Raw genomic sequence first — 27,623 nt, 5'->3', positions numbered from 1 at the left:
AGGTATACTCTGACCTAATTTGTTCAGGTATACTCTGAACACGTGTGCTTAAGACTTGTATGGTGTCGGTCAATACTTTTGCGTAGTCCTGAATAAATGAAGGAAACACAGGGGAGTTTCCTTGATTGAAAAATTCAGAGAGTTGGACAGATTCAATGTTAGTCAATACAAAAAATGCTCCTAAAGAGATGTTTCTCTATAAAATAACCAAGCAAGATCAGCTGTGACAGGCACATCACTGAATTCTCGACCTTCCAATATCTCAGCTGCACGTTCCAAACTAAAATTTATTTTTTAAAAAACAAGTCTCCAGCTGCACACAAGCATACTGGTACTCCAGTCTCTGTCATTGGCCAAACTATCTCCATATCACTTCTCCAGTTGCCAAGTCATAGGTTGCTACCTTGTGTATATTCAACACTGCTGAATCTTTCCATGCAACAAAAAAAAGTAATCAAGTGTCCCAATCACCAAAGAAATTGCAGGCTCCTACCATCTTCTTCAGAAGATATTTGACTCTGACTTTGGCCTCTGCACATATAACCTCAGCTGAAAGCTGAAACCAAGAACTGCAAGGCAATGCTGCTGCAATGGCCGCGTTCCATGCTCTGACTGCCTCCTCGTTCATGTTCCTGTTGTTCTTCTTCCTCCTCTCCAGCGGGTTTGCGCCGCGAGCCCGGGCACAGCAGCCCTATGGCTTTGAGATCGCTGACTGCCCCAACCAGCACAACGCATCTGGTTTGCTTGGCTACTTCTGCGGCGGCGGCGGCGCGCCATCATGCGCGACCTACCTCACCTTCAATGCCCGCCCGCCCTACGCCGACCTCGCCTCCGTCGCGGCGCTCCTCGGCGCCGACGCCGCGGACCTCGCCGCGGCCAACTCTGTCGGGGAGACGGCAACGCTCGCGCCGGGCACCAAGGTGCTCGTCCCGGCGACCTGCTCCTGCACGGCCACGGCGGAGGGGCGGTTCTACCAGCGAAACGCGACGTACGTAGCGCGCTCCGGCGACACGCTGTTCATCATCGCCAACAACACGTTCCAGGGCCTGTCCACGTGCCAGGCGGTCCAGGCGCAGGGCCTCGGCGGTGCGCCAGCGACGAGCCTCCTCGCGGGCCAGGCGCTCGCCGTGCCGCTCCGGTGCGCATGCCCGAGCGCCGCGCAGGCCGCGGCGGGGGCGAGGTTCCTGGTGAGCTACCTTGTGGAGGAGTTCGACGACCTCAGCGCCGTGGCCGCGCGGTTCGGCGTCGACACCCAGACCGTCGCGGTGGCCAACGAGCTGCAGGCACCGTACACTATCTACCCTTACACCACCCTGCTCATCCCCGTCAAGTCCCAGCCTAACATATCGCAGCTACAGTCGCCGCCGCCGCCGCCTCCCCCACCGCCGGTGGTAGCGCCTCCTCCGGCCAAGAAGAGTAGTAACCATGTCGGAGTTTACGTCGGCGTTGGAGTGGCAGTGGCGGTCGTCGCTGTCATTGCCTCTGCCGGAGCTTTTCTTGCTCTGAGGGCGAGGAGGAGGCGAGCCGGCGCAGTTCTGGCTACGAGCAAACTGGCCAAGAAGGAAGGTAATGGCAACGACAAGTCAACGTCGTCGGTGGTCACAGGCGGCGAGTTCTCCGTGTCGTTCAGCGACGCGTTCTCCAGCATTTCCGTGTCGCACATCAAGTCCTCCCTGAAGGTGTACACCTACGCGGAGCTCATGACGGCGACCAACGACTTCAGTCCGGACTGCCGCATCGGCGGGTCGGTATACCGCGCGGTCTTCAACGGCGACGCCGCCGCCGTCGAGGTGGTCGACCGGGACGTGTCGACGGAGGTGGAGATCATGAGGAAGATCAACCACCTCAACCTGATCCGTCTCATCGGCCTCTGCCACCACCGCGGCCAGTGGTACCTCGTCACCGAGTACGCCGAGCACGGCGCGCTCCGGGACCGCCTCCTCGCCGGCGGCACGGGCGCGGCCGCGCCGCTGAGCTGGGCGCAGAGGGTGCAGGTCTCCCTCGACGTCGCCGAGGGGCTCCGGTACCTGCACGAGTACGCGAGCCCGCCGTGCGTGCACATGGATGTCAGCAGCGGCAGCGTCCTCCTCGCCGGCGCGGGCCCCCGCGCCAAGCTCCGGAGCTTCGGCGCCGCCAGGGCCATCACGAACAACAGCAGCGGCGAGGTGCTGTTTACAATGACAAGCCGCATCGCCGGGACGCGCGGGTACATTGCGCCGGAGTACCTGGAACACGGCGTGGTGTCGCCCAAGGCCGACGTGTACTCCCTCGGCGTCGTGCTCCTGGAGCTCGTCACCGGGAAGGACGTCGAGGAGCTGGTGGGCGCCGGCGTGGGCGACCCATTCGCCGCCTTACGTGAGCTGGCCGAGGAACACGACAACGACGGTGACGCCGTGCTGCAGAGGCTGGAGGAGCTCGTGGACCCAGCGATGCCGGCGGGGAGCTGCCCCAAGGACGCCGTCATCATGATGGTAAAACTGATCGAGAGGTGCGTCCGGCGCGACGCGGCGAGCCGGCCGAGCACGGGGGAGGTGGCGCAGCGCCTTCTGAAGCTCTCCGGCGTCTCGGCGGTCAGTTGGCAGAGATCGCCGGAGTCGCCCCGGAGCTCCGGCAGCGGAAAAGGCCTGATCTACTAGACTGCCAGTAGCCATACTTTTTTCGTTTTTGAGCTGGGAATTGCGAAGCGAAGTGTAAATCGTGCACGCATTGATGTGAGTTAAAGAACTATAGTTGTTCTTGTGGAAAAGAAAGGGGGACTTGCTATTTGTCAACCGGTTGAGAAGGGGAGAGCTGCACTCGATGCAGGGGCAGAGCTTGAAAATTGTCGCACCTAGGGCTGGATTATCGTATTATACAGTGAATTCTTTGTATTTTAAAAAATCGAATTTTTCTATAAAATCTGCATGGGCTAAAAGACTGGTTGCTCTAGCCTTGGATTCACCACTGACTCTGTGAATCGAAAGATCTTCGTCCAGCGGAACTCCTTCCTTCTTCTCCCTCTAGTCTAAACGCTCTCTCTCTCTCTTCTGCAACGCACTTGCCAACTTGCTCCCCGCGGTCTCTCTTCCTATCTCTGGTGGTGCTCTTGATGTCAAATTTGTTGTCATGCTAACTTACCGGTGCTGAGCCATCCTTAAGTTGCCTCCCGCCCCAACCTAGCCCATGTCAGCAACAACTAACTCTGACGTCAAGTATATGAGACACATAATTTAGTCAATTGACGTGTGACAAATGCAGAAAAAAAAAGAACGAAACTAGTTCTAGACTTCCAATATATTCTAGTGCGCAAAATGTAGCTAGATGGAGCAAAAGCGCACAACAATTTGAGATTTCAAGCGGAGCAAAGCTTTGTAGTTTGCAACGACACCATCACCATCTATTTAATCCGGATTTGTTCGAATAGGAAGGGATTAATTGCGATTATCTCAGAGTGATAAAAAGTTAGTTTAAATTCGACACTAATCCGAAGGATAGTAGCAGGAGAGGGATGAAAATAGTGAGATACAGGGCTCATAAAAGGATCACTCGACTCTGGCTGGGGTAAGGATATTGGCTATGGAACTATCTACAAATAGTGTAGAAAAGATCCTTAGAAATCACCAAAATTTTGTTTTCTCGACGATGATTTAATCATTTAACAACACTAAGGATGTCAGTATCCTATGACAGTAACTAATTTTCCGCGGGAAAGGAAGCGTTTCCTAGGAGACCATGAGGCAGGCTTCCAGGCTCTGTTGTGCGCCACATCCACGGCAAGCTGGACCAAAATTTCAGCTTTACCTCCATAAATGCTAAAGCCGCGCGCATATTTTTTTACACTTCCTAATCATCTGGCCCTTAAAAATGAGCTCTATCTCTAAGGCGAGGACGATTTCAGAGGGGTTAGTCGGGGAGGGGGGTTTCGGAGGTCGCTGGTATGCTTTTCGGGCTTAGAGGGATATCCGAGGAGGGGAAGCAGGCTAGCCTGCATGGACGAGGCAAACACAAGGGTGGGGTGCGAGGTGACGAGGACGCTGCCGGTCGTGTAGTGGGCATGGATCTGATAGCAGCAGCACTGCTAGAGACGATCAGAGGTGGGCGGTAGGCGGGGGTGAGCAGAGAGCAACCAGAGAGAAAGCGTCGAAGGTTGAAAACAACTTATCACCATGTAATGATAATCGAACAACCCTGAAACGTCAACTGAAACTAACCCTAATTTCAGACACTGAAATTTCGGATTGCCTTTTGAAAGTACATCTAGGCTCTCTAAGTGGGTTTTGACTTATTGATGACAAAACGATTAAGGATCTAATATGTTTATCTAAGTCATGAACATGTCTTAGTCTAAATTGAGAAGACATATGACGATTGACGTCCTTCGAAAAGAAAAGAGAAGCAACGAGGAGTACTCAATAGGATTTAAATTTTTCTATTTTTGAAATTGAGTCTAGCATAGCCGCTCTATTAAGAGGGTTGCATTTGATTGCTTGTTTAGTGTCTCAATGCTCAAGATATCCTTTAGTACCAATAAGTTGAGAGACACACTCACCCACGGACACCGGGATGTTAGACAGAAGTTCACTGAGTCCGGAGTCTCCGGTGTTCACTGGATACTTCGGTACTCAGTATTTAGACCGGAGTCTCCGAGACAGACTCCGGCAAAAGGTGCTCGGTTCCGAATTTCTTTTTGCTCAGAGTCTCCGGTGTTCATCGGATACTCCGGCGATTGGTGAGTTTTAAGGCCGGAGTCTCTAAGGGAGACTCCGCCAGAAGTTGCTCGGTTAGGTATTTATTTTTGTTGAAAAAGACCGGAGTCTTCGGTGTTCACCGGATACTCCGGTAGGAGAAAATATTTGTACCAGAGTCTCCGAGGGAGACTCCGACAAGGGTGGCTCGGTTAATATTTATTCTTTTGTTAAAAACGACGGGAGTTTCTGGTGTTCACCGAATACTCCGGTACCTGAAGAAGCCGGAGGGTCTGGAAAGTCTCCGGACTTTGCCTGAGTGGTAGCCCTATCAGGACCGGAGACTCCGGTGTTCACCGGAGACTCCGGTAACTTAACAGAACCGTAACGGCTAGTTCTGACACAGTTCTGTGACCGTTCTGACGTCGTTTTGGAATTGAGACCGAATACTCCGGTGTTCACCGGATACTCCGGATTAGGTCTATCAGAACAGTAACGGCTAGTTTTTGAGAGAGGGCTATATATACTTCCACACCCCATGGCATTAAAGGCTTACTGTTGCTGCTGAACTCTACACTCCAAGAGCATTTCAAAAGCATTCAAAGTCCCTCCAACCATCTCTAGTGTTTAGTTTTGCGCAAATTTAGTGAGTTTGGGTTTGGAGTGAGATTAAGGCACTTGAGCATTGAGTTCTTCATCAAGCATTCGCTGTGATCATTTCTCTTGGAGCCTTGTGCTTCTAGACAGCAAGGCGTCGCCCGTAGAGCACCCAATCTTTGTGGAGTGCCACGGGAAGTTTGTAAACGACTTCAAATTGAGTAAGGAAATCATAACTTGATCTTTATGGTCGTTAGAAGAGGATAGGGTTGGAAAAGACCTGGCTCTTTGTGAGCTCCTCAACGGAGACGTAGGCACTTCTTTAGGAGGTGGCCGAACTCCGGGATAATCCCTTGTGTTCTCATTTGTGCAATTTACTTAATTGTGTAGCTTTGAGAATTTTCCATATAATTAGTCCTAGTGATCATCTTGGTAGTATTTATTATTGTTTAAGCTTTGTGATATCTAGTAGACTTAGTATCACCTTTAGATTCTAGTTGTTCGCGTTAATTCTTAGTTATTCTTGAAATCCTGTATAGACCGGAGACTTCGGACTAGACCGGATACTCCGGACTAACCGGAGTATCCGACCTTCACCGGAGTATCCGGCATCTTTTAATCTGCTGTTTAGTTTTAATTTTTAGAAAAGCCTATTCACCCCCTCTCTAGGCACTTTCACCTTTTTTTAAAAATTCCTAGCCTCTCTTCTATCTGCCCCTTCGTCATTCCTCAAACAGAGCACAACTGCCCTCACCCCCAAGCACCCAGCCGTCAGAGGGAGTGCTGGTGAAGGACATCACCGTGGTCGTACTTCCTCGACCCTCATTGCTGCCCCCTCAACCTGATCACCCCAAATCCTAGCTCAAAGCCCCTGATTTCTTTGGCAACATCCAAACCCTAGCTCCCTCCTAGCTTGGTATGTTCTTGCCCTTATTATTCTTGGCGAAATTTGCTACGAGACACTGAACTTTGCTAGTATTTGCTATTTCACACCGAACTTTTAGTATTTAGCCACAAGACATTACAAGTTTGTAGCTCTGTGCCACATGACACTATAACCATTAGAATAGTATTTTCTTGGATTTTATGTGAGAGAGTGTTGATGAAAAGACCATTTTTCCCTTCGAGTTTGTAGCAGCAGTTTTAGCTTGGTGGGATCATTTTTCAATTTCGTTATTCTGAAAAAAATCCAAATTCGAGAATTTTGTTTTCCATTTTTTTCATTCACCGGTGGATTTCAGAATTTTCAAACTTTTAGAATTTCAAATTTTCGAATTTCATTATTTTTGTATAGATATTTTGTATGTAACGAAATTCGAGAATTTTCAATTTTTCAGAATTTCAGAATTTTCGTATAGATATTCTATATGAAATGAAATTCGAAATTTTGAAATTCTGAAATTCTGAAAGCAAATTTTGCCTATTCTTTTTGTGGCTTCCTTGAACCATGTTAGGATTTGTTTTGTCGGCTCGTTGGACTATATCTTAATTGATCTTGTGTTGTTTATTGAGTTAGGGAGATCAAGAGAGGAGGCCATCGGCTGTTCAAGAGAGAAGACCAGGGAGATCTAGGGAGAAGTCTCTTTCCCCACTTCATCTTGTCAGTGAAGTGAGTATGTTGTCTCTCCTTCTCATTTTCTTTCTGTTAAGTGTTGATGCCATGCTATCGTGTTCGTGTATTATACTGCATTGTTTATTATGTACTGCTTTGTGTATTAGTTTATATGACTAGGGAGTTTCTTAATTTGACGACATTTCTGATTTAAAAATGATGCACATGAGATAATCATAGGATAGAACCTCCTTAGTGCACTGCCATATGGTGTCGTGCTGCACTACCAGCTGAGAAGAAAGGTGAGGAGGAGAGGAAGAAGATTGGACTTCAAGGTTTACATATGGGTCCCACCATTTCTTAGAATTGTATCCGAAGATTATGCTAATTGGGTTGCCATGTCATCCTAAACCAGCCCATATTAATGCCACGCTGGATTAAAACCGGTGTGAAATGGCCTCAAGGGGGTAAAATGTCTGGTATTGACAATTGAGAAGTGTAAAGTAATCGGTTTAGAAGGCTGTGTTTTAAACGCAATAGGTTTATATGTGTGTGTGCGCCGGGGGGGGGGGGGGTAGATGGGTTTAAACTTTTTCTTTTCCTCTCAAAATAATTGTCACCTAAATTGTCTATTTTCTTCATGTTTCAAACTAATTTTGCTTTCTGCTTGCGATAATGGATTCATGATTGGATATTACTTGTGTAGTATAGTCGTTCCACTTACGTTGCTGCTCTTGTATGGGTTTCTTTGTTCTGCAGAGACACTTTCTTGTGCAATACCTGCTCGATTGAATAATCCTGATCAAACAAGTCTTCCAGAGTTAGGGATGCCGAGCTCGAACAACCAGAAGAGTGCTCCTGACAGGAACAACGCCCTACCAGATGAGCTTTTGCTTCATGTCATGTTCTTCCTAACATTGCAGGAGGCAGTGCAGGCATGCCTGCTATCATGAAGGTGGCAGAACGTCTGGGCATCTCTGATGTGCCTCAATTTTGATGCGGCCAAATTCAGCAGCATGAAGACTTTCAAGAAGTTTGTTGACAATTTGCTCCTGTACCGAAGCTCTTTGCCGGTGCCGGTGCCGCTGGATGCATTTTGGATTTCCGCCCCCTGCAACAACTCTGATTATTGCCTTGATTATTTAGACGTCCATCCATGGATCACGGCACCAAGTTCCTTTCTATAGAGGGTTATCCCTTTCCTTTTACCTTGATGCACTTGAAACTGTTACACCTTTGCCATTTTTCTATAGATGATTGTTTTGTCAAGAATCTCTCTTCCGGTTGCCCGGTGTTAGACGATCTAGAGTTGGAAAGTTGCACCATCAATGTCACCATGTTTTCCTCAACCTCATTACTAGTACAGAAACTGCTGAACATTTCCCTACAGAATTTTCATCATCTTGTGATTGATACGCCAAACCTAGTCAACCTGCGCTTAGAGGAGATTCCAAAAAGAAATATTCACCTCGTGGATGTGTCATCAGTGGAAAGGGCCTCAATTTACCTTTTTTCACTCTCTTTCGAAAACTCTCATGTTCACTGCAATATTCTCAGCACCCTTTCTAATGCCACCAGCTTGACGTTGGTATCTCCATCTGTCTTTGAAGATGTATGCTACGTGCTTTGAATTTAAAATTGCTCCAATTTATTATTTATGTATATTTTTTGAAACTTTTTCGGGCTTGTTTTCAGGTGGTGCCAAAGGTATTTCAGTGTGATCTTCCAAGGTGTGAGACATTTAGCAACTTGAAACGTTTGCACCTCGGTGAGTGGTTTTTGAGCGGTGGATGCTATCCGCTAATATACTTGCTTCGGCGCTCGCCTGGCATAGAAAAAGTTGTCCTGCAACTTGACAAGGCAAGATATACCACCCCTCCCTCCTCTGTGATGCTGTTTTTGCTTACGAATTGAGTTTAATGGTTTCATTTTTCATCTTATCAGAGCGGAGCTGATGACTATGATAGCCATGCGAGGTTGATGCAGAAATAGATCCTCCTTGCAAGGAAACAGAAACAACGTTTAGTTGTGAAAAGCTTAGAAAAATTAAAATCTACTGCCCACAGAGCAATAAAAGAGCCCAAATCATCGTGCGCATCTTATCAGCCCATCTTAGCTCTCTCCCTGAAATTAAAATCAAGCACATTCAGGATGGTAAGTTTCTTAAAATTCACCATGCACGCTTACAAAAAATCTTGAAATTGCACCTTGGATGCTTCAGATTGAATCAGCTATTATGTTATCGAGGCAATTGACAAACAACATTTTATGTTGTTGTAGGTGATCTAGATTTGGTGACTGGGTAAGTGGGTATACGTAACTAATGTCTCCATTTGCGTTTTCGCTTGCTTCTTTTTATGTTTCTGATGGCCTTTAAGTAGCAAAAAGTTTTTGCGCCTTCGCCAAATTGTGGGCACAGCAGAAGTAGCATGGTAGCCAGTGGCAGAGCTAAGATTTTTTCGCTGGGTGGGCTCATTGTACACTCCAGATTTTTTAACACTGCATATTCAATATGGCGAGGGTAAAATTTGCCAAAAGTATGATACAAATTTGTAAAAAGGTCTCATAACATTGGAAATTTGAAATTTGCAAACATTACAATATTAATATACATGCATATAAGATTACAAATACTTCATGACTCTAATTTACGATTTCTTGTGGCCACGAAAGTCTTGATTTTGTCATCCTCATTTACCTTGTAGAAAATATTATGTTCAATAAATATAACTAACCAATCATGTAATAACTTATCACCTATACTCTTTCAAGACTTGCCGTTACTAGTAGTAGGATCAATACTAATTTAAGAAGAAAGTACATAAAATCATAACAAACATGCATGTTTGTTTTAATAAGCCTAATAGAGAGCTCACCAAAATTGTTTTGACATTTATATCTTTCATGTTTCCGGACGATGAGTTCAAGTTATCTTCTTTGCTTTTACTTTTGCTTCATGTTTTCGAACATGCCTATTTGTTTCATGTTTTTTTTTATCATCAATAAAGTTTTACGGACGGCGAGCGACCAGGCGTTGCAGTATGACGCCTTCGTGGATAGTGAGCGACCAGGCGCTGCAGAATGACACCTCCACGGATGACGGTTGGCGTTGGGCTTGGGCAGGTGCTGAGATGCGGCAACTCCAGTGTCGGATACCACAATGCAAAGTAGGAATTTAGGGTTAGAGAATAGAGAGTGGATGAGGATTGGGACGTGTCGATGCGTGCCTATGTTCAACTGGCGAGTGAAGGGGGAATCGATGGGGAAATGACGACGATGTAGTCCAGTGTGGGCTTTTTTCCTTTTTCCTAATGGGCTGGGCCACTGGGCTAACTACTAGGGAAAATATTGGGAAAAGACCTGGTAGTCCTGGACCTATCCAGACTATCCATTGTCTCCACCTATGATATGATTGTACTTAATTTGCAGTAAACTATGTTGTAATTCAGTGTGTGGTGAATGTCCATGCCCTTCATCAGCTTGATTCCTGGCAAGGTTTGGTAGGTTTCACCAGGCCGGTGCATGTGAAGCAAAGAAGAAATATGCACTAATCGTCGTAAATCATGTTGCCATGACCGATGGTGGGTTGGAGCTTATGATGGATGGTTGGAAAAAAATTGTGATTTAATTAGTTTTTATCGTTCAATCACGGTGTTCATGTTGTCTCTATTTGCAATTTTTTTTGCAATTTTTTTTTGAAGGAAGTCTCTATTTGCAATTGATCCTATCAGCTGAAGTCTGAAGGGATAGACAGGCAATAGAGCATGTCATTAGTTAGTACACTGCAGGAGTCGACATTTTCTTGCTTATGGACAGACTAGAGCATGCTGAAGCTACATAAGTGCAATCATGTACGTTGAAGTGAGTTTAAGAACTAGTTGTTAGAAAAAAAGAGCTACTAGTTCTAACTTCTAGTAGATTGTAATGCGCAGAATGTAGCTACATGGAGCAAAAGTGCACAATAGTTGGAGACTTCAGTGGAGTAAAGCTCTGAACTTTGCACCAACACCATCTATTTGACCAACAGACAGGGATTATTAGTCGCGGTTATCTTGGAGTGATAGCAAGTTTATATTCCATACTAATCCAAAGGATTGTACTCGTAATAGGAAAGGGGTGAGAATCGTGATATACAGGGGTCGCAACAGGATCGCTCAAATCTGGCTGAGAACTGGAATATGGAGATTGGCTAGCAATTAGAGACAAATAAGGCTCTTTGTTTTCTATTCTGGTTATGAATTTTAGCTCCAAAAGTAAAAATAAATGATTATAATATAAAAGCTGATTCTCACAATTAACAATATGATATCACAAAATACCGTAGGAAAGAGGTTGCATGGATTCTGCGGAATGAAATGGAATCTTACAGTTTGAAGCTGAAAGTACAGTTCATAACACAGGAAACATCACAAATCCATTGTCGTCTAGTCCGGTTAGGATACCTGGCTTTCACCCAGGCGACCCGGGTTCAAATCCCGGCAATGGAAATCCCTTTTTCTGCAACAGCCCACTTTTTTTTTTGGCCTTTCCTATATCATTCTCTACCGTCCATCTCTGATCGGACGGCAAGCACACCCCATCATAGGGTTCAGACTTCGGAGGACCCAGCCCGCTGTCTCCCCCCAAACCCCAACAACGCATTCCGTTCCGGCGCTTCCGACGACCGACTGCACCGGCGACGATGGCCGCCGCCGACGACGTCGCCCCGCGCGCCGCCTCGGCCTACCTCGACCCCTCCTACTGGTTCGTTACCTCCCTCCCTCTCCCCCTCAACTTCCTTTCAGTCCGAGCAGAGAGCAGCAATCTGACACCGGCGGCCGCCGCAGGGACGAGCGGTTCGGGAAGGAGGAGCACTACGAGTGGTTCAAGGACTTCTCCCACTTCCGCCACCTCCTCGCGCCGCTCCTCTCCCCCTCCCTCTCGGTGCGTCCTCCCCCGCCCGCCTCCCCTCCTTTCCCCCAGTCTTGTTGCGCGTTAGTGAGGAGCTCTGGTTTCTTGCTGCGTGTAGGTTCTCGAGGTCGGGTGCGGCAACTCGCGGCTAGGGGAGGAGCTCCTGCGGGAGGGCGTCGCCGGCGGCATCACCTGCGTCGACCTCTCGCCCGTCGCCGTCCAGCGGATGCGCGACCGCCTGGCGGCTCAGGGAGCCGACGGTAAATCTACTGTTCTGAATCCGTCGGCTTGCTATTCCACGCAGATAAAAAGAATGCGTTTTTTGCTTGGTCATTAGCAATTGGAACCATTCTGAGGTGAGATGTGGTCCTTTGCATCTTGCAGGAGTAGAGGTGGTGGTGGCGGACATGCTTGACCTGCCGTTCGAGCGTGAGAGCTTTGATCTCGTGATCGAGAAGGGCACCATGGTACGCGTGTTTCTGAGTTTGATCTTTGCTTAAAAGTAATGTCTTCCCAAACGTGAATGCCAAAAAAGATGAACGTTGAACTTAAAACTTGACGGACTATAGTAGGACATTGAGTGTCCAATGTATGGCCTCGCCTCACCGAATCACTCCATAAACTTGAAGTCATTTCCACTACCAGAATGGAGCTGACTTAATCTCACAAAATCTGATGTCCCTGTTCGATGTTGTCTATTGGACTTAATAAAGAAGCATCCTTTTGACAGGATGTATTGTTTGTGGACAGTGGCGATCCATGGAACCCCAATCCTACGACGGTAAATAATGTGATGAAAATGCTTGAAGGTATCCACAGGGTTTTGAAGCCAGAAGGCGTATTCGTATCGATCACCTTTGGACAGGTCAAGGGATTATCACTGTCTGAATTTCTCTTCCATGATCTTCAATTATGAACAGTTTTTTTGTGCCAGACTTATTTTATTCTTTTCTTTTGGTACGGTCTTTGGATGATTTCTCGGTTTACCAGTATATTTTTTGTGTATTATACAATATTTCTTACTGAATGAAACTATCTTTTTCTTCATTTGAACTATTACACCATTACTATTGGAAGATGATATAGTTAAAGATCGTCTTTTAGAGGATTATAGAAGCAAAGTTGTAAAGTGGAACTGACCTGAAATTACGCCTTATTCTTTTTTTTATCTACTAACCTTCTCTTCTCAGTAAAGTTTAACTTTGGTTATGGCAGCCACACTTTCGACGTCGATTTTTTGAAGCTCCTGGGTTTACATGGTCTGTTGAATTCAACACCTTTGGCGATGGCTTCCACTATTTCTTCTACACCCTTACGAAGGTTAATTATTGTTCATTGCATTGATTTCACTCGAGGTCATCAGTTTGGTTAAAAAGATTTGCCTGCTAGATGTAATGATTACATTAAAGAAGTTTTCTGCTTTATCCAAATCACATCTCTGCTCTACCTAATGGATAAACGTTGCCCCCCTATCAAAATGCTATGTTATTAATTATTTTCCTTTTCATAATCTCCAGGGTAAAAGATCACTGGAGTCCAACAGTTACCAAAATACATTACCTGCTGCTCCAAAAATTAACATGTTCCATGAAGAGCTCGAGAGCGAGGATTATATATTCCGCACAAACGTTGATGAGCTCTAGTTGACAAGTTCTGAAGCAGCTATGCCAGTCTGGGAGCTAAGCATCAAGAGGGATGAAGGAGACCAGTTTAGCGCTGGTGATCCTCAGTGATGTTTGTAACATGTGTGATTTATGACGACTCATTTTGGGCCTTGGTGTGCAATGCTGTACAAGTTCAGGGTAGGGATCTCTGTACAATCTGAATTGGCTATAACATAGTATACCTTTGTTGTTCCTACTGTTAACATTCTAACTTCCTTTCCCAAATCCATTATTTCCCAATAATGAAAAGAAAATCCTTGTGCACTATTTCTTCTGTTAGAATGATACTTGGAATCCACAAATGAGAATACCAGTTATTTTTTTTGAAAACTTTCTATTCAATAATTAATTTAACACACTTACTTTTTTTTTAAAAATTCACTGTCACCTATTTCTATGCGCTAATTCTTTTTGTAGTAATACGTTAATACAAACTTTTTCGAGATACTTAGCGGACATACCAGCACATTTTTGTGTTGACTAATCTAGCGCTTACTGGTCGGGTAGTGTGTGTTCTTTTCCCTCCCCTCCTGTTTTCGTTTCTTGTTTTTTCGGTCTTTGTTGTTCGGTCTTATATAATGATACGCAGTCTTCGTCTGCTCAAAGTTAGTGTTCAAAGTTTTAAAACTTTGAGTTCATGTATGGAAAAACTACATCATATTTCAAAACGTGTGAACAAAACGATGGTTAAAATTGACATGTAAAATCTAAAACTCACGTTCTATCGACTTGCTAAGTACGAAGCAGCAGAGCAGAGCCAAACCCACAACACCAAAGAACACAGCACGCAGCACAGAAGCCAACCCAACACACGGACAGGCGCCGCCCCGCCGTCCCTGTCGCCGGCGAGATGGCTTCGTCGGCGGCGTACCCTGACGCGGACGAGAACCTGGAGGCCATTATCTCCCGCATCGAGCAGAAGTCCCGCAAGATCGAGACCCTCCTCAAGCAGTGAGCCCCCCTTTCCCTCTCCTCCCAACCCCTCCTCCCCTGCTTCTTGATCCGCTCGGTCTGGGGTGACGGACCAACCTTTCTGTGCGGCGTGGGGGCAGGTCGAAGCCGGTGGAGGCCCTGAAGACGGCGCTCGAGGGCTCGCCCCTCAAGACCCGCGACGAGCGATGCAAGGTTCGGTCTTGATATGGGTTTCTTCCATGGATTTGGTATGGGTTTCTTGATCGGCGGCGTTGGTTGGGCGCAGTCGGCGAACTGGATCGTGGTGCACCGCGCGATGATGGCGATCAGGGACGTCGACGGCATGTTCAACTCCCTGGATCCAGAGTACTACGACATCCTCATGAAGTAAGGCATACACCTCTCCTCTGCACCACTTGCTTCCAAGATCCAATTTTGTTGGTCCGGGCAGGGCAGTGGTTTGCGATTTGCGTACTGGCAATTACCATTTTCTAGTTTAGATTGCAGGATTAGATATGTAAGATTTTGTTGTATTGATCCTGATTGATGGCGTCATGGTGTTGCTACAAACATTCTTTGGAAGTTTTTTCATGACATCAGTTTTGTGTGGAATGCGGATCATTGATGATTGAGAATACTTGAAGCTATAGCTAGCTAACTAGTGTGGAAGTGGAACCTTGGGTGCTTTTGATCGTGCCATGCTTGTTACGATTTGTTATTGTGTGTCCATGTTGGGGTTTGGGAAATTTCAACGTTGTTTCACTGTCGGGGTCTGGAAGTTGCTTGATTGTGTAAATATTTGGAAATGACACCTGAAAATGATTCTGTTGGAGCATGCAATGGAATGTTTTAATTTGTTTAAGGAGACTATTACTCCATCCAGTCAAATAGAGTATTGTAGAATCGGTGCAGTCAATTTATTTTAACTTTGGTAATGCTATCTTTGTTCATGTTTGGATTGGCCGTATGATGAGTAGACTTGTCTCGAAAAATTACAATAGGAATTGCTGATCAAAGTTATGCTGGACTGGATGATGCACAATTTTAGGAAAAATGTTTTACAAGCTACAATGTATGCTTAGGTCACAAAGCTAACATTTGGATGTTTGTATTTCTTGCTTAATAGTGCTTGCTGCACAATCATGTTTGAACAAATGAACAAGATATGCCTATCGATATACCTACCCTTATCCACTTCACCATGTCATCCTTATCTTATTTTTTCTAGTGTTTTCTTGTAAGTTGCAGCGCCATTCACCTTCGATTTATGGTCCAATAAGTTGCTATACACCATTTTACTCACACGCTTCACTTTCTCTGTCTCTGAATTGTTTCCCACATATGATTTTTGGCACCTTTTATAGTAATCGTTCTGTGAACAGTGAATCATTTTCAAGCTTGAGGCACCAATATTTTGCTATGCACTTGTCTATGTTTTTTTTGTGGAAAGCGGTGTATGGACATATAATCTGAAGCTGACTTGTTTCTAAACACCAATGCAATACAGGTACCTTTATAGAGGTTTATCTACAGGGGACAGGCCAACATGTGACCAGTGCCTCAAAATTCATGAAAAACTGACTGAGAAGGCAGGCTTAGGATGTATATTGCGGTCACTTGCTGATACTGTAAACACTGTGTGAGCTTGGTCTCCGCGGAGGGCACATGGACAGCACAAAGTTTGCTCCCTGCACTTTGCTGTGAAATATCACATCAAAGGCAAAATAGTTGGATGGAAAAAATTTAACAAGATGTTTTAGTTGATCTCCTTTTCTTTGCCGTCTGGCAATTTCAGGTAGACCATCATGGTACTAGAATGGCTGAAGATCTGTAGTAGTATGTTGTTTTCAACTCCTGTACCAGAACGTTTGTTTCCACTACAGTAAAAATTGAAGGGGATTTCTGTACCATCAGAAGTGACTAGAAGTCTGGAACAGATGGATTTTTGTCTCCGATTGTTTAGTTTCTAACTTCTGGTTTTGTTCTGGATCCTAAATGCAAATTATATGACTACTAGAATGTGCCTCCCCATTGCATGATTTCTTATACAGCCTCTTAGAATGGCAGTTCATCTTTCTTTCCCAAATCTATTGTCATATTTGCAAAACGAAAAGGACAACGTTGTAGACAGTCTTACATGTGATAAATAATGAGAGGAAAATTGTTCTATGTCGTTGGAATAGTACCTGTAACAATCAATTGTTCTATGTCGTTGGAATAGTACCTGTAACAATCATTTTTAGAAAGTTGTACTGACATTCCCATCTTGGTACAGTAACACTAACTAATTAGTTGAACCTGAAACCTAAAATCTCCAAAAATACCAGGGAGTTAAAATCCTGAGTACAAAAATACTTTGATAAATAGGTAACAATGATACTATTGAATAAAAGGGCATGCGAATCTAGATTAAGACTCCATGTTTTTCGAAGACTTATACCAATAGCCAAACTGCGTCAACACGGATCAGAAAGTTCATTTTGCATTCAGTAACCACGTAGTTATTGATTATATGGACAATTAATCTTTCAGTCAGATTCATCTAAAATTGAGGTTCACTCAACGAAATGCACATTTGCATCAGAGATGAACTAGAAAATACCTCGTTGATTGCGCACTGTATAGTCGTCGCTGAATATGGTTGTTGGTGCAGTTATTTTTTTCATTGTAATTTGAAGTGGTAATATATACATATGGATGACCCATAACCATAAATCAGTACAAACAGGGACTGCAACTTGTCAGATTTGATCATAGGAGCAACACTATAAAGGATTGCATGTTGCTGGTTGATTTCCCATTTGGCATATTCATCACTATAAACATGCTGGTCGAAGCACATTGCATGACGTATTTAAATCCCAATGCAAAAATATGATTCCAACAGAAATTTTGACAAGCATAGTTCAGGTAGCACAATTTATTAAGTACATATTATAGGTAGCCATATTACAATTTGTTTCGTACATATCATCAAAGTTAGTAAAATAGATGAAGCAACTTTAAGTTTGTGACAAATAATGAGTTGGGGATAGGTCATTGGACGAATTCATTTCCATTTCATTCTGATCATCTAGCCATCCTATAAAAGTTGACAATAGGAAATGAAACAGACAATGAGTTAGGCAGAATGAAAAGTGAAACAATGTAAAGAAAAGAGTAAATGATAAGGTATGAACAGAAAACTAACATAAATTTGGCATCTAATGGACAAAATGCAAGGCAACATGAGCCTGACAGGTCAAACCATATATTATTGGAATCAGATGAAGTAATCATTTCCAGGCGTTTAAGTAGTTAGGCAAAACTAAAAACATACAAATATACATAATTTAGCTAATAGTAACTTTTTCTCTTTGTACATTCTGAGAGAAAAACAGATCTTGGCAGGACATAAATGTAGAGAGATGAAACTGCTACATATGAGAGGAATCCAATGTTCAGTTGTTCTAGCAGAGAAGTGAAATGTGCATATCTATAAAACAGCTGTTATCACTTAAAATTGATCTTGAACAAATCAAGTAAGTGCTCATTGTATGCCAAGATGTGAAATAAATGGTGAAATAAAAAAACTCGAGTAGGGGAGAGACGTCCACCTTAACATTAATATGTAGAAGGTGAGAATTGAACCCTGGTTGACTGGGTGAGTCAATGTATCTTAAGGAGATTCTCAAATAAATGGTGAAATCATGAACCTAGCTAAAAAAAATAGAAGGCCAAAAAATAGAAGGCTCACCAGCATGACCTTGTGAACTGCATAATAGGGATATATGAACTCTACATCAACTGAAGTCATATCTAGCTTCATTCAAAAATTCTCTTCCTAATTTCCAAGAGATAACTATCGATTAAAAAGTGGAAAAACACTACATGATACCTGGCCATAATTCTTCTTTCTACATCGAATGGAGGAGGGCTTTACACGATATTCACATAGCACATTGATGGCAATGAATTAGAATTCACCATATAGTCTTATACATTGAGAAAATAATGCATCAACACACTGATACCCTATGGGTTGTGTGCAAGCAAATTGGATAGAAACTTGTATTTACGGATGTAATCACCACATAACCCGCATCAGCAACCAACAGAGTCAAGAAATGTGTGACCGGTGAACGCCCGGCCAAGCAGAGAACAGTCTATCTCAATGACACTTCTTCTGCATCTTTCCATGTCATCTCAAAACTGTACGACTGATCCTACTATTGTCTGTGGAGGAAGACAAGAGATGGAATTTAACAGCAAAATGCAAGGCATCTGGCGGAGCACAGCGAATTGGCTAGAGACAGGGTTTTATTTATCGGTAGCAGAAATTTATCGGGGGTCATCGATAAACGGGATTTTCATATTTATCGGAATTCTATCGGCGATAGACAAATTTTTTGATCAAAATTTAGAAAAAGAAACCGGCTCAATTTCTCTAGAAAATGACACCGATTGTCCCCAAACCATTTAACATAAAAACTACACATAATAATATAGAAATGAGAGAGTATCACTGATTCAAAGATACAATGATAGTGATATATTGGTGTGCTGCTAGGTGAGAATTAAAAAAAAATTGGGCTATAAAGAAATTTACCAGGCTTAACCGGTAAAACAGAAATATCGGAATCCTATCACCGATAAATTTTTTCCTAGCTAGAGAAGCTGTCAGGAAATCACTTGTTCTCTTAAGAAACGGGAACTCTCCCAATCAGCAATTTCTACCTCTCCCAAAGAAAGCTAGAAGGATCCTTGTAGCTGGAAGTCATGCTAGCAATTTGGGCTACCAGTGTGGTGGATGGTCAATCCAGTGGACGGGAGCAGTGGAGATGTCACGACTGGTATGCATTGCAAAAATTTCACAGAAGTAGAATAGAACAAGCAAGCAAAACTTACTTGACCCGGTCGAATTTCAGACGCCCCTTTTGGCACCATCCTGCCCTGCATACAAGGAAAAACATATATTTCATTAGGTATTCAGTTACTAGTAAGCTCCTAAAAATTGTCGAATCAGATTTCACTACACATTATTCTTAGCGCATCCGAGGCAGCAGCGAGAGGTGGCGCAGTGGCGGCTTCGGTGCAGTGCAGGATGCAGGAGTCCGTTGTAGCGTAGAGCAGAGGAAGCAAATTTTATAGGATCCGATTCTAAAAAAACTTTCTCTTCTGTGATAACATGTGTCTATTCTCTCTCTTCTCTTCAGCAGCCGTTAGATCACAAGATGGATGGTATAGATAGGGTTTTACGAGAGTTTCTGTACCGCATCCTATAGAATTTTCTTCTGTGTGTGTGGGGAGGGGGGGGGGGGGACGCGGCGATCGGAGCCTCCAGAACACTCGGGAAGAACAACTGTGACCACACGATCGCGATTCGATGGTCCTCAAACTTTTGCCGACGTGGGAAGTCCGAACATGACCGAGTTTAGATTAGTAAGATAAGATAGAGCATGTATTTAAGAATCTCTCAAAAATCATAGACCATATATCAGAACATATGAGGCACACATAAATTGCATAGGAAAAAAAACCCTTACAAGTTACAAGCACATCAAAAGCTGAATGATAAGAAGAACACTGCCTGAATGATAAAAAAAAAACACTGCATCAAAGCAAACAAATGAACAACCAAACTAAGGAATGTAGGTTAAACCATATTATTATCTTCTTCAGTACTAATAATTTCTCCAAATTAGCTGGATCATCTCCAGGATTCTTTTCCCGAGGAAACAAACGGCTTATTACCGGAAACACAGGATCGACCGGATCCATCATTCGATCAACACCGACAGTACAAGTGCACACTCATTGAGAAACCTAAGATAGCCAAGACAATACAACTAGAACATGATGGGATCTGCACAGCAGCCAGCAGAGATCCCCATGAGCCCATCCATGGCCTGCCCCGGCATGTCGTCAAGCAGCCAGTCCTCAAGCAGCGAGAAGGTTGCGGTGCTCGAACCCGTCATCACCGGCGGCTCCATCACCATCTGCAGCGACGACGAAGACTTATTGTCACCGGCCACAATTTGATCCTTGCAAACGATGGAAGCTGCTGCAGCATCTTGGTCCTGGAACTCTTGCATGGTGATCTTACGATTCGCTGTTGTTGCTGGTGATGACCCCATCCATGTCTGAAAGAGATTGGAGACGGTGGCAGACTCACTGCTTGGTGCACTGCTACATGTGGTGGTGTTTGGGTAGTTCATGGCTTGCATGCTTTGAAGGTTGTGCTGGGTGCTGCTAGGGCTGTAGAAGTTTGGGCTGGTTACTGCATTGGAGGGAGTGGTTTGGAAGGAGTTAGCTGGCTGTGTTTGCAACCTCTTCACCTTCTTCTTGAGGTGTGTGTTCCAGTAGTTCTTGATGTCATTGTCTGTTCTTAGAGGCAGGTAGGAGGCTATGGCTGCCCACCTGCATGCATGCACTAGATATTAGAAACGAAATTAGGAGCATGACAGGCATAAGGAAATTTTGATTGTTGAAGTTACAGATGATGCTATCACAAAGTTCATTAGGGTTTGCTTGACCTAATTCAAGCTCGGACTCGTCATCCAAACGAAGTTGAAATAACTTTTGAGCTGATGAACAACATGGAGTTGATAAGTTTAAGAAATTTATAAATCTATGCTAGATTAAATATAACTTTTATTTGGTGCTTATATAGTGGTACATCAACAATTTTACGACAGAAGCATGAATGGTGATTACTTGTTGCCAAGCAATGCCTGAAGGTGGATGATGATCCCTTCCTCATGAGGGGTGAAGTTCCCGCGCTTGATCCCGGGCCGGAGGTAGTTCGTCCACCGCAGCCTGCAGCTCTTGCTGCACCTCATCAACCCTAAATTCAAGCATAGATGCAACATCAAACAACCAACACAATTCTCTCAAGCAATTAAGCACGAACCACTCAAAGAAAACCAGATCCAAGCACAACCAAACATCTATACATCGTTAAAACAACATTCTGGTTGATTCACCGAAGAGCGTAAGTGAGGTGAGATCGACGAACCCGTGTTCTCGGGCACGGACCGCCAGTTTCCGGGACCATGCTGCTGGATGTAGGAGACAAGGACGATGTCCTCCTCCGGCGTCCATGGCCCTTTCTTGACGCCGACGCCGTTGTCGCAGCAAGGTGGCCTCCCCATACCTGTCTCCGACCTCAGATGCACCTACCTAGCTAGACCTAGAGCTAGTCTTAGCTAGTAGATAGGCAAGTTGAAGAACAAGATAGCTATGGCTGCTGCCTACACAGCCATGGACCTGCACAACAGTGGCCTCTCAAAGCTTCTGGCCTGTCTTCTCCCTGGAGCCCTCTGCCGATACGATACGGCCTCCTTTTAATCTAGGACACCGGCACCTGCTTTATCTCCTATCTGTCCCCTTACAGGTGCATGCCCTAGCTGCATGTGAGTGCTTATATACTGCATGACCTCAGAAGCCCCCGTGTGAGCCACTCCCTGTGCTGTGCTTTTGCTTTGATTTCTCACTGTTGCTTTCCAATTCAAAAGTCAGCCAGGTGCATGAGGACTCTTCAGCCATAGTCTTTTTCTCTCTCCTCTGGTGATCACATGAATGACCATCTCTAGCTCCGGTGATCTTTGCTTTTGTCTAAGAAAGGTTGACGTATTGCATGAGGACTTCTTTTCTGCTATGGCGCTCATGAAGGCAGTAATTGCACGCGCTTGTTTGTTTCTCTCCTGATTTCTTGGGCATTGATGAGGACCGTGTGCACCTGGCGAGCACAGTGGTTGGCTCTTTGTTCGATCCATAGGGCTTGTAAGAATTCGCAGGAAAACCAAATCACCTCCATTATTTCCTCGACTATCCAAACAAGCCGGATCCTTGTGGTGGACAGCATATATGTACTCCCCGGAGTAGTACATACACATGTGAGTCGGCTCATGGTTAAAGTGTATTCTCACTACTACTACAGAACATCACATATGTAGCATACTATCAATATCGGTTTAATAGTAATTGATACTGAAAACGTATCAATGCCGGTTCTTAAACTCTCGCGTGTGAACAACAGCTGAGAAGATAAGAACAACAGCTGGACTTTTTCATGACCAAAGGCACTTGTGTTGTGTTAGGATGCATCCAATATAGTTTACCAAACAGCTAAAAAGAACAATTTTTTTTGGGAGGCTAAAAAAGAACAACTTGTGCTTAGCAAGAGATCAAGGCAAACGAATGGCATGCAAACCATGATTTTATCCCCACCCTTCGCTCTCATCTCTCGCCGTGCGGACGCACCTTTCAAGTGGCATGTATGATCGGACATGCATATGCACGGACGGATGGATGCATTTGTTGGCCCAACCATGAGCCATCGATGCATCGCATCGCGCATATCACACGTACGCCGATGCGTACGCGCCAGCTTGTGACAACGAAAAAAGCAAGCGACTCATGTGTGAAATGGCACGTAAAAGTCGCACGGTGATTGACCTCAGGATTAACATATGTAATAATTGGACCAACAAATCAATGTTTGTCAGTACATACGTACGAGTGCATGCACGAGTTTGCACACGGGAGCGAAGGTCAAAAGTAAAAAAGCACTAGCACCGGTAGTCAAAAGTTCTACCGAATATGCATGTTGGGTATTGCAGTGCCGTACGGAAGTATACGACGTTGTGGGCACCGCGATACAGTCTCCAATATGTTGTTGTAAAATATTCGATAATACGAGCATTAATTTTATCCCACATATATAAACACAAGAGCATAACAGTGCAACAATATAACACATGATCTTTGAACAAAATGACAACAGCCAGCAATGAACTAGACATCAGGTGCAAACCAGATATATGTGCAAACCATGAACTAGATATCAGATGTGAAACATGTATAAAAGAGCTCTCAGAAAATAAATAACAATTGATCCTAGGACAATTAAAGTTTTGCCCCCCTAATTATTCTATTAAATACATAATTGATTGGACAGATTATAAAGTTCTCAACTAATTATAAAACCTGGTCAATGCCCTCAAGACAAATAATCTCATCATAGGGTGTGTCGTTGAACCGAACAAAAACCTTAGATTCTAGATAGAACTAGTAAAGAGCTACCGAGACAGAGATGGAAACTGAACATCAAGATTCAAACAAATACTTACAAAAGAAAAATTGATGAATCAACTTTCTTATCTAGAATCTGTTATACTAAGCAAATTCTAAGTTAATAGCAACACAACATCTAAGGATCCAATGTAACAAGTAGCTCATTGGAGAAATGACTCAAGCAATGTACCTCGCATACAGAAACAGAACAGAAATTGCTATCAGCAAGTACCTCAAGAGCTACCAAATACATTAAGTAAGATCACATGTCTTAAACTACTGTACTTACAATCATGCCCAATCTCAATAAATTAGGTCATCACCGAGCCACATGAATGCGCACCAGAACCGTCCAGAACAGAAGATGAGTGAAAATACTCACAAAGTAATTTGTTGAAATGCAGAGCTGACCGAGGCGAGGCACGGCTTTACAACCACTGTCCTAGAAATTCGATCACCTGCCAGTTGCCGCCAATGAGAGGAAAGATGGAGATACAAAGCCTTAACCACACATCCATTGCAAGTACGAGCGAGCCTCGACACACGCAGCTCCGAATCAGCACCAACACAACGGTTCCGCAACACAATTCCTCCACGAACCGAAGCACCAGAGCCAAAGCACGAGAACCCCTTGGCTCCGGCTCAGAGATGGCAACCAAAATCAGAGAAATCAGTAGGGAACCGAGAAGATAAAGGAGATTTTCACACACACACACTCACATGCATACATACATATACATACATATATACATATATATACATATATATATATATACATATACATATACATATACATATACATATACATATACATATACATATACATATACATACATATATATATATATATGTATATGTATATATATACACGCCTCGTATGAGCACTGAGAAGAGGAAGCCGGCCTCCATATAAGCGCAACAACACCCTCCAACCCCTCATAACCTCCCGAAGGAGACAGAACAGTGATTACGTCGCTACTGTTGCCTCTCTCTCCCCTGCGCCCCCATTTCTCTTTTTTTCCCCTTCCACAACCCTAGCTGCACTGAAGCACATATGAGCCACCATATGAGCTTGGGCCACGCCAAACCCAATGGGCCTTCAGTCTAGCCAAGAATAAGGGCCCAAGAAACATTAAACTTCATTAATTTTCTAACAATTCCTACTAAATTTTAATGTTGAAGTTATCGGTTTAATATACATGATTTGAGTAACAAGTACCTTTCGGGTTTGAACAAGTTACCTTGTTGCGTATGAATTGACTCATACAGGATGAGGAGGACTACTCAACCTTGGTGTGAGAGCCTCCTCATATTCAACGCCTCGTATGAGGCTGCATTTGCCAAAGCTCTTGGGTTGGATGTTACAGTCATGTCCATGTACCTTAATTCATGAGTGCCACCTAAAGAAGTACTCGACTTCTATATGATTACGACCACACAATCATAATTACATAGATAAATTCTCCTAGATGTCCTGTAGGACAACATCTATTGCCATACGACACTGAATTTATTAGGAGCTAACAGCTCATCCTCTCCTACAGAAGAGCAAAACAATAAATGGGATAGATTTGCTCTTGTATCCATATAGCTTGTTTTCCTAGAGCTTAGTTCACGGGATCTTCGATCTCCTAGGATAGGTTATTGTCGGTGTGAACCTTATCAGTGGGTAGTAATCCCATTCCTCTTGACGATGCTTGAATAATAGTTCTAGCCATTCTTTTTGTGAAAGGATCTGCAAGATTCCTTCCAGACTGAATATAATCCACAACGATTATACCCGTCTCTACTGCATGCCTGCGCGACTTGAGTTGTCGTTTTATATGCTTCGAAGTCTTCATATTGTCCTTCTTATTCTTCACCTTAACCAAAACGATTTAGTTATCATAGTAGGTGAGAATAGTCAGAATTGGTTTATCCAATATCGGCAGGTCAGAAAGGACCTCTCGGATCCATTCTTCCTCTACGACTGCTGAATCTAGCGCTACTAGCTCAGCCTCCATCATAGAGTGAGTAAGGATGATCTGTTTAGATGACCTCCAAGTTACAGCTCCACCTGCTAGAGTGAAAATATATCCACTTGTAGCCTTCATATCATCCAAGTCACTGATCCAGTTAGAATCACTGAATCTATCTATGACTACAGGATGGCCATAATAATGAATCCCTAGGTTCTTTGTCCCTTTCAGATACTTAAGTATCATCTTCAGTGCTATCTAATAATGAATCCCTAGGTTCTTTGTCCCTTTCAGATACTTAAGTATCATCTTCAGTGCTATCTAATGATCATCTCCTGGGTTGGACATATAACGACTCAACCTGTATATTGCATACGAGATGTCAGGCCTAGTTACACTAGCCAAGTACATGAGGAAACCTATCACCTGTGAATATTTTAACTGGTCTTTCATATGGCCTACATTTTTTTTCAGCTTAGCATTTGGATCATAGGGTGTGGCTACATGTTTATAGTCTATCATACCAAAACGTGTAAGCATCTTGTCCACATATTGTGATTGACTTAGAGTTATCCCATTCTCACCCTTTAGCAGCTTGATGTTTAAAATTACATCATCTTCTCCCAGGTCCTTCGTATCGAAGTTCTGAGATAGAAAAAACTTGGTCTGGTTGATCATTTCTAAGTCCGTCCCAAACAACAATATGCCATCAACATATAAACATAGAATGACACCACATCCTCCACCATAATGATAATACACACACTTATCGGCTTCATTTACACAAAAGCCGATCAAGGTCAGTGTAGGATCAAACGGTTCATGCCACTGTTTAGGAGCTTGTTTTAGACCATATATGGATTTGATTAACCTGCATACTTTACTCTCATGTCCTGTTACCACGAATCCATCTGGCTGCTGCATATAGATTTCCTCATCCAACTCTCCATTAAGAAAAGCAGTCTTGACATCCATCTCATGCACAAGGAGATTATGCGAAGCTGCAAGTACTAAGAGCACGCGGATAGTGGGCAACCTGGCAACAATAGAATATATATCGACGTAGTCATCACCTTCCTTTTGCGTATAACCCTTTGCCACTAATCGGGTCTTATATTTTTTTTATAGTACCATCGGGTCCACGCTTCCTTGAAGATCAATTTGTAGCCTTGGCTTGCAGCCAACTGGGAGGTCTACTAACTCCCAGGTTCTGTTAGTGATGATCGAATCCATCTCACTACGGACTGCTTACTTCCAGTACTCCGCTTCTGGAGAAGCATATGCCTCTGAGAGGTTTCATGGTTCATCATCCACGACAAAGGTGACAAAGTCATCTTCCAATGATTTTTCAGTTCTTTGCCTCTTGCTCCTACTGAGTTCCAATTCAGGAACCGTTTCACTGACACTCTGAGGAGCAGGATCATCAGCTAAAAGATTGTGGATGTCAGCCTCTTTCGCTCACATAGGAAAGATGTGCTCAAAGAATGTTGCATCTCGAGACTCCATTATCGATTTGACGGTAATGTCTGGGACCTCAGAATGGACCACTAGGAATCTATAGACGGTACTCTGGTGTGCATACCCTAGAAAGACACAATTAACAATTTTTGATCCTAATTTCATTTTATACGGTAGAGGAACATGTACTTTACCTAAACAACCACAAGTACGAAGAAATGACAGATTCAGTTTCCTCCCCTTCCATCCTTCATAAGGGGTTACCTCGCGATTTTGAGGAGCAACCCTGTTTAGGATATAGTTGACTGTGAAAACAGCCTCACCCCACTATAAGTTAGCTATACTATAACTTTATAACAAAGCGTTAGCCAAGTCACAAATCATTTGGTTCTTTCTCTCGGCTACTCTATTGGCATGTGGTGAGTATGGTGGTGTAAACTCATGGATTATGCCACTTTCTTCACAAAACTTGGAGAAATCCCTAGGAATACATTCTTCACCTCTGTCAGACCTCAGTCTCTTTACTGTCTTCTTCAGTTAGTTTTCCATCTCAGCCTTATAGATCTTAAAATATTCTAATACTTCATCTTTTGTTCTAAGCAAATAGATATAGCAAAACCTAGTAGCATCATCTATAAGAGTAAAGAAATATCTTTTGCCACCATTTGTAATTATTCCATTCATCTCACAAAGATCAGAATGAACCAGCTCAAGTGGCATGGTGCTTCTCCCCTCAACCGAATGAAACGGTTTGCGGGACTGTTTAGCTTGCACACACACCTCGCACTTATGACTCTTGTCATAATTATATGAGGGAATAAGATCCATCTTGCTCAAACGCACTATTGCTTCATTATTAACATGACAAAGA

General features: G+C 43.8%; 4 protein-coding genes, 1 non-coding gene and 1 pseudogene across 5 annotated transcripts; 5 read left to right on the top strand and 1 right to left on the bottom strand.

Annotated features, from left to right (window-relative positions):
* Nucleotides 1-538: 538 nt before the first annotated feature.
* On the top strand, nt 539-2,765 carry LOC133900928 (lysM domain receptor-like kinase 4). Its single transcript, XM_062342231.1, has one exon. The coding sequence runs from the start codon at nt 591-593 to the stop codon at nt 2,634-2,636; it is 2,046 nt and encodes a 681-aa protein (XP_062198215.1). The 5' UTR covers nt 539-590; the 3' UTR covers nt 2,637-2,765.
* Nucleotides 2,766-7,285: 4,520 nt separating this feature from the next.
* On the top strand, nt 7,286-13,634 carry LOC133901078 (F-box/FBD/LRR-repeat protein At5g22700-like; annotated as a pseudogene).
* On the top strand, nt 11,227-11,300 carry TRNAE-UUC (transfer RNA glutamic acid (anticodon UUC)). Its single transcript has one exon. It is a non-coding gene; the product is annotated as a tRNA-Glu (tRNA).
* On the top strand, nt 11,398-13,561 carry LOC133900607 (uncharacterized). Its single transcript, XM_062341802.1, has 7 exons — nt 11,398-11,556; nt 11,640-11,736; nt 11,822-11,963; nt 12,088-12,170; nt 12,434-12,568; nt 12,919-13,023; nt 13,221-13,561. The coding sequence occupies exons 1-7, from the start codon at nt 11,495-11,497 to the stop codon at nt 13,344-13,346; spliced, it is 750 nt and encodes a 249-aa protein (XP_062197786.1). The 5' UTR covers nt 11,398-11,494; the 3' UTR covers nt 13,347-13,561.
* Nucleotides 13,635-14,074: 440 nt separating the features above from the next.
* On the top strand, nt 14,075-16,292 carry LOC133900608 (actin-related protein 2/3 complex subunit 5A-like). The gene is made up of 4 exons (XM_062341803.1): nt 14,075-14,318; nt 14,420-14,492; nt 14,566-14,666; nt 15,787-16,292. The coding sequence occupies exons 1-4, from the start codon at nt 14,218-14,220 to the stop codon at nt 15,920-15,922; spliced, it is 411 nt and encodes a 136-aa protein (XP_062197787.1). The 5' UTR covers nt 14,075-14,217; the 3' UTR covers nt 15,923-16,292.
* A 3,609-nt stretch (nt 16,293-19,901) lies between these two features.
* Nucleotides 19,902-21,642, bottom strand: LOC133901012 (transcription factor MYB60-like). Its single transcript, XM_062342304.1, has 3 exons — nt 21,277-21,642; nt 20,976-21,105; nt 19,902-20,678 (listed from the first exon to the last, which is right to left on the bottom strand). Exons 1-3 carry the CDS (start codon nt 21,410-21,412, stop codon nt 20,108-20,110), a joined length of 837 nt encoding a protein of 278 aa, XP_062198288.1. The 5' UTR covers nt 21,413-21,642; the 3' UTR covers nt 19,902-20,107.
* Between the last annotated feature and the right edge of the window lie 5,981 nt (nt 21,643-27,623).

Source organism: Phragmites australis, chromosome 19 (genome assembly GCF_958298935.1).
Source record: "Phragmites australis chromosome 19, lpPhrAust1.1, whole genome shotgun sequence".
NCBI classification, from domain to species: domain Eukaryota; kingdom Viridiplantae; phylum Streptophyta; class Magnoliopsida; order Poales; family Poaceae; genus Phragmites; species Phragmites australis.
This window is presented reverse-complemented; position numbering and strand designations above follow the sequence as displayed.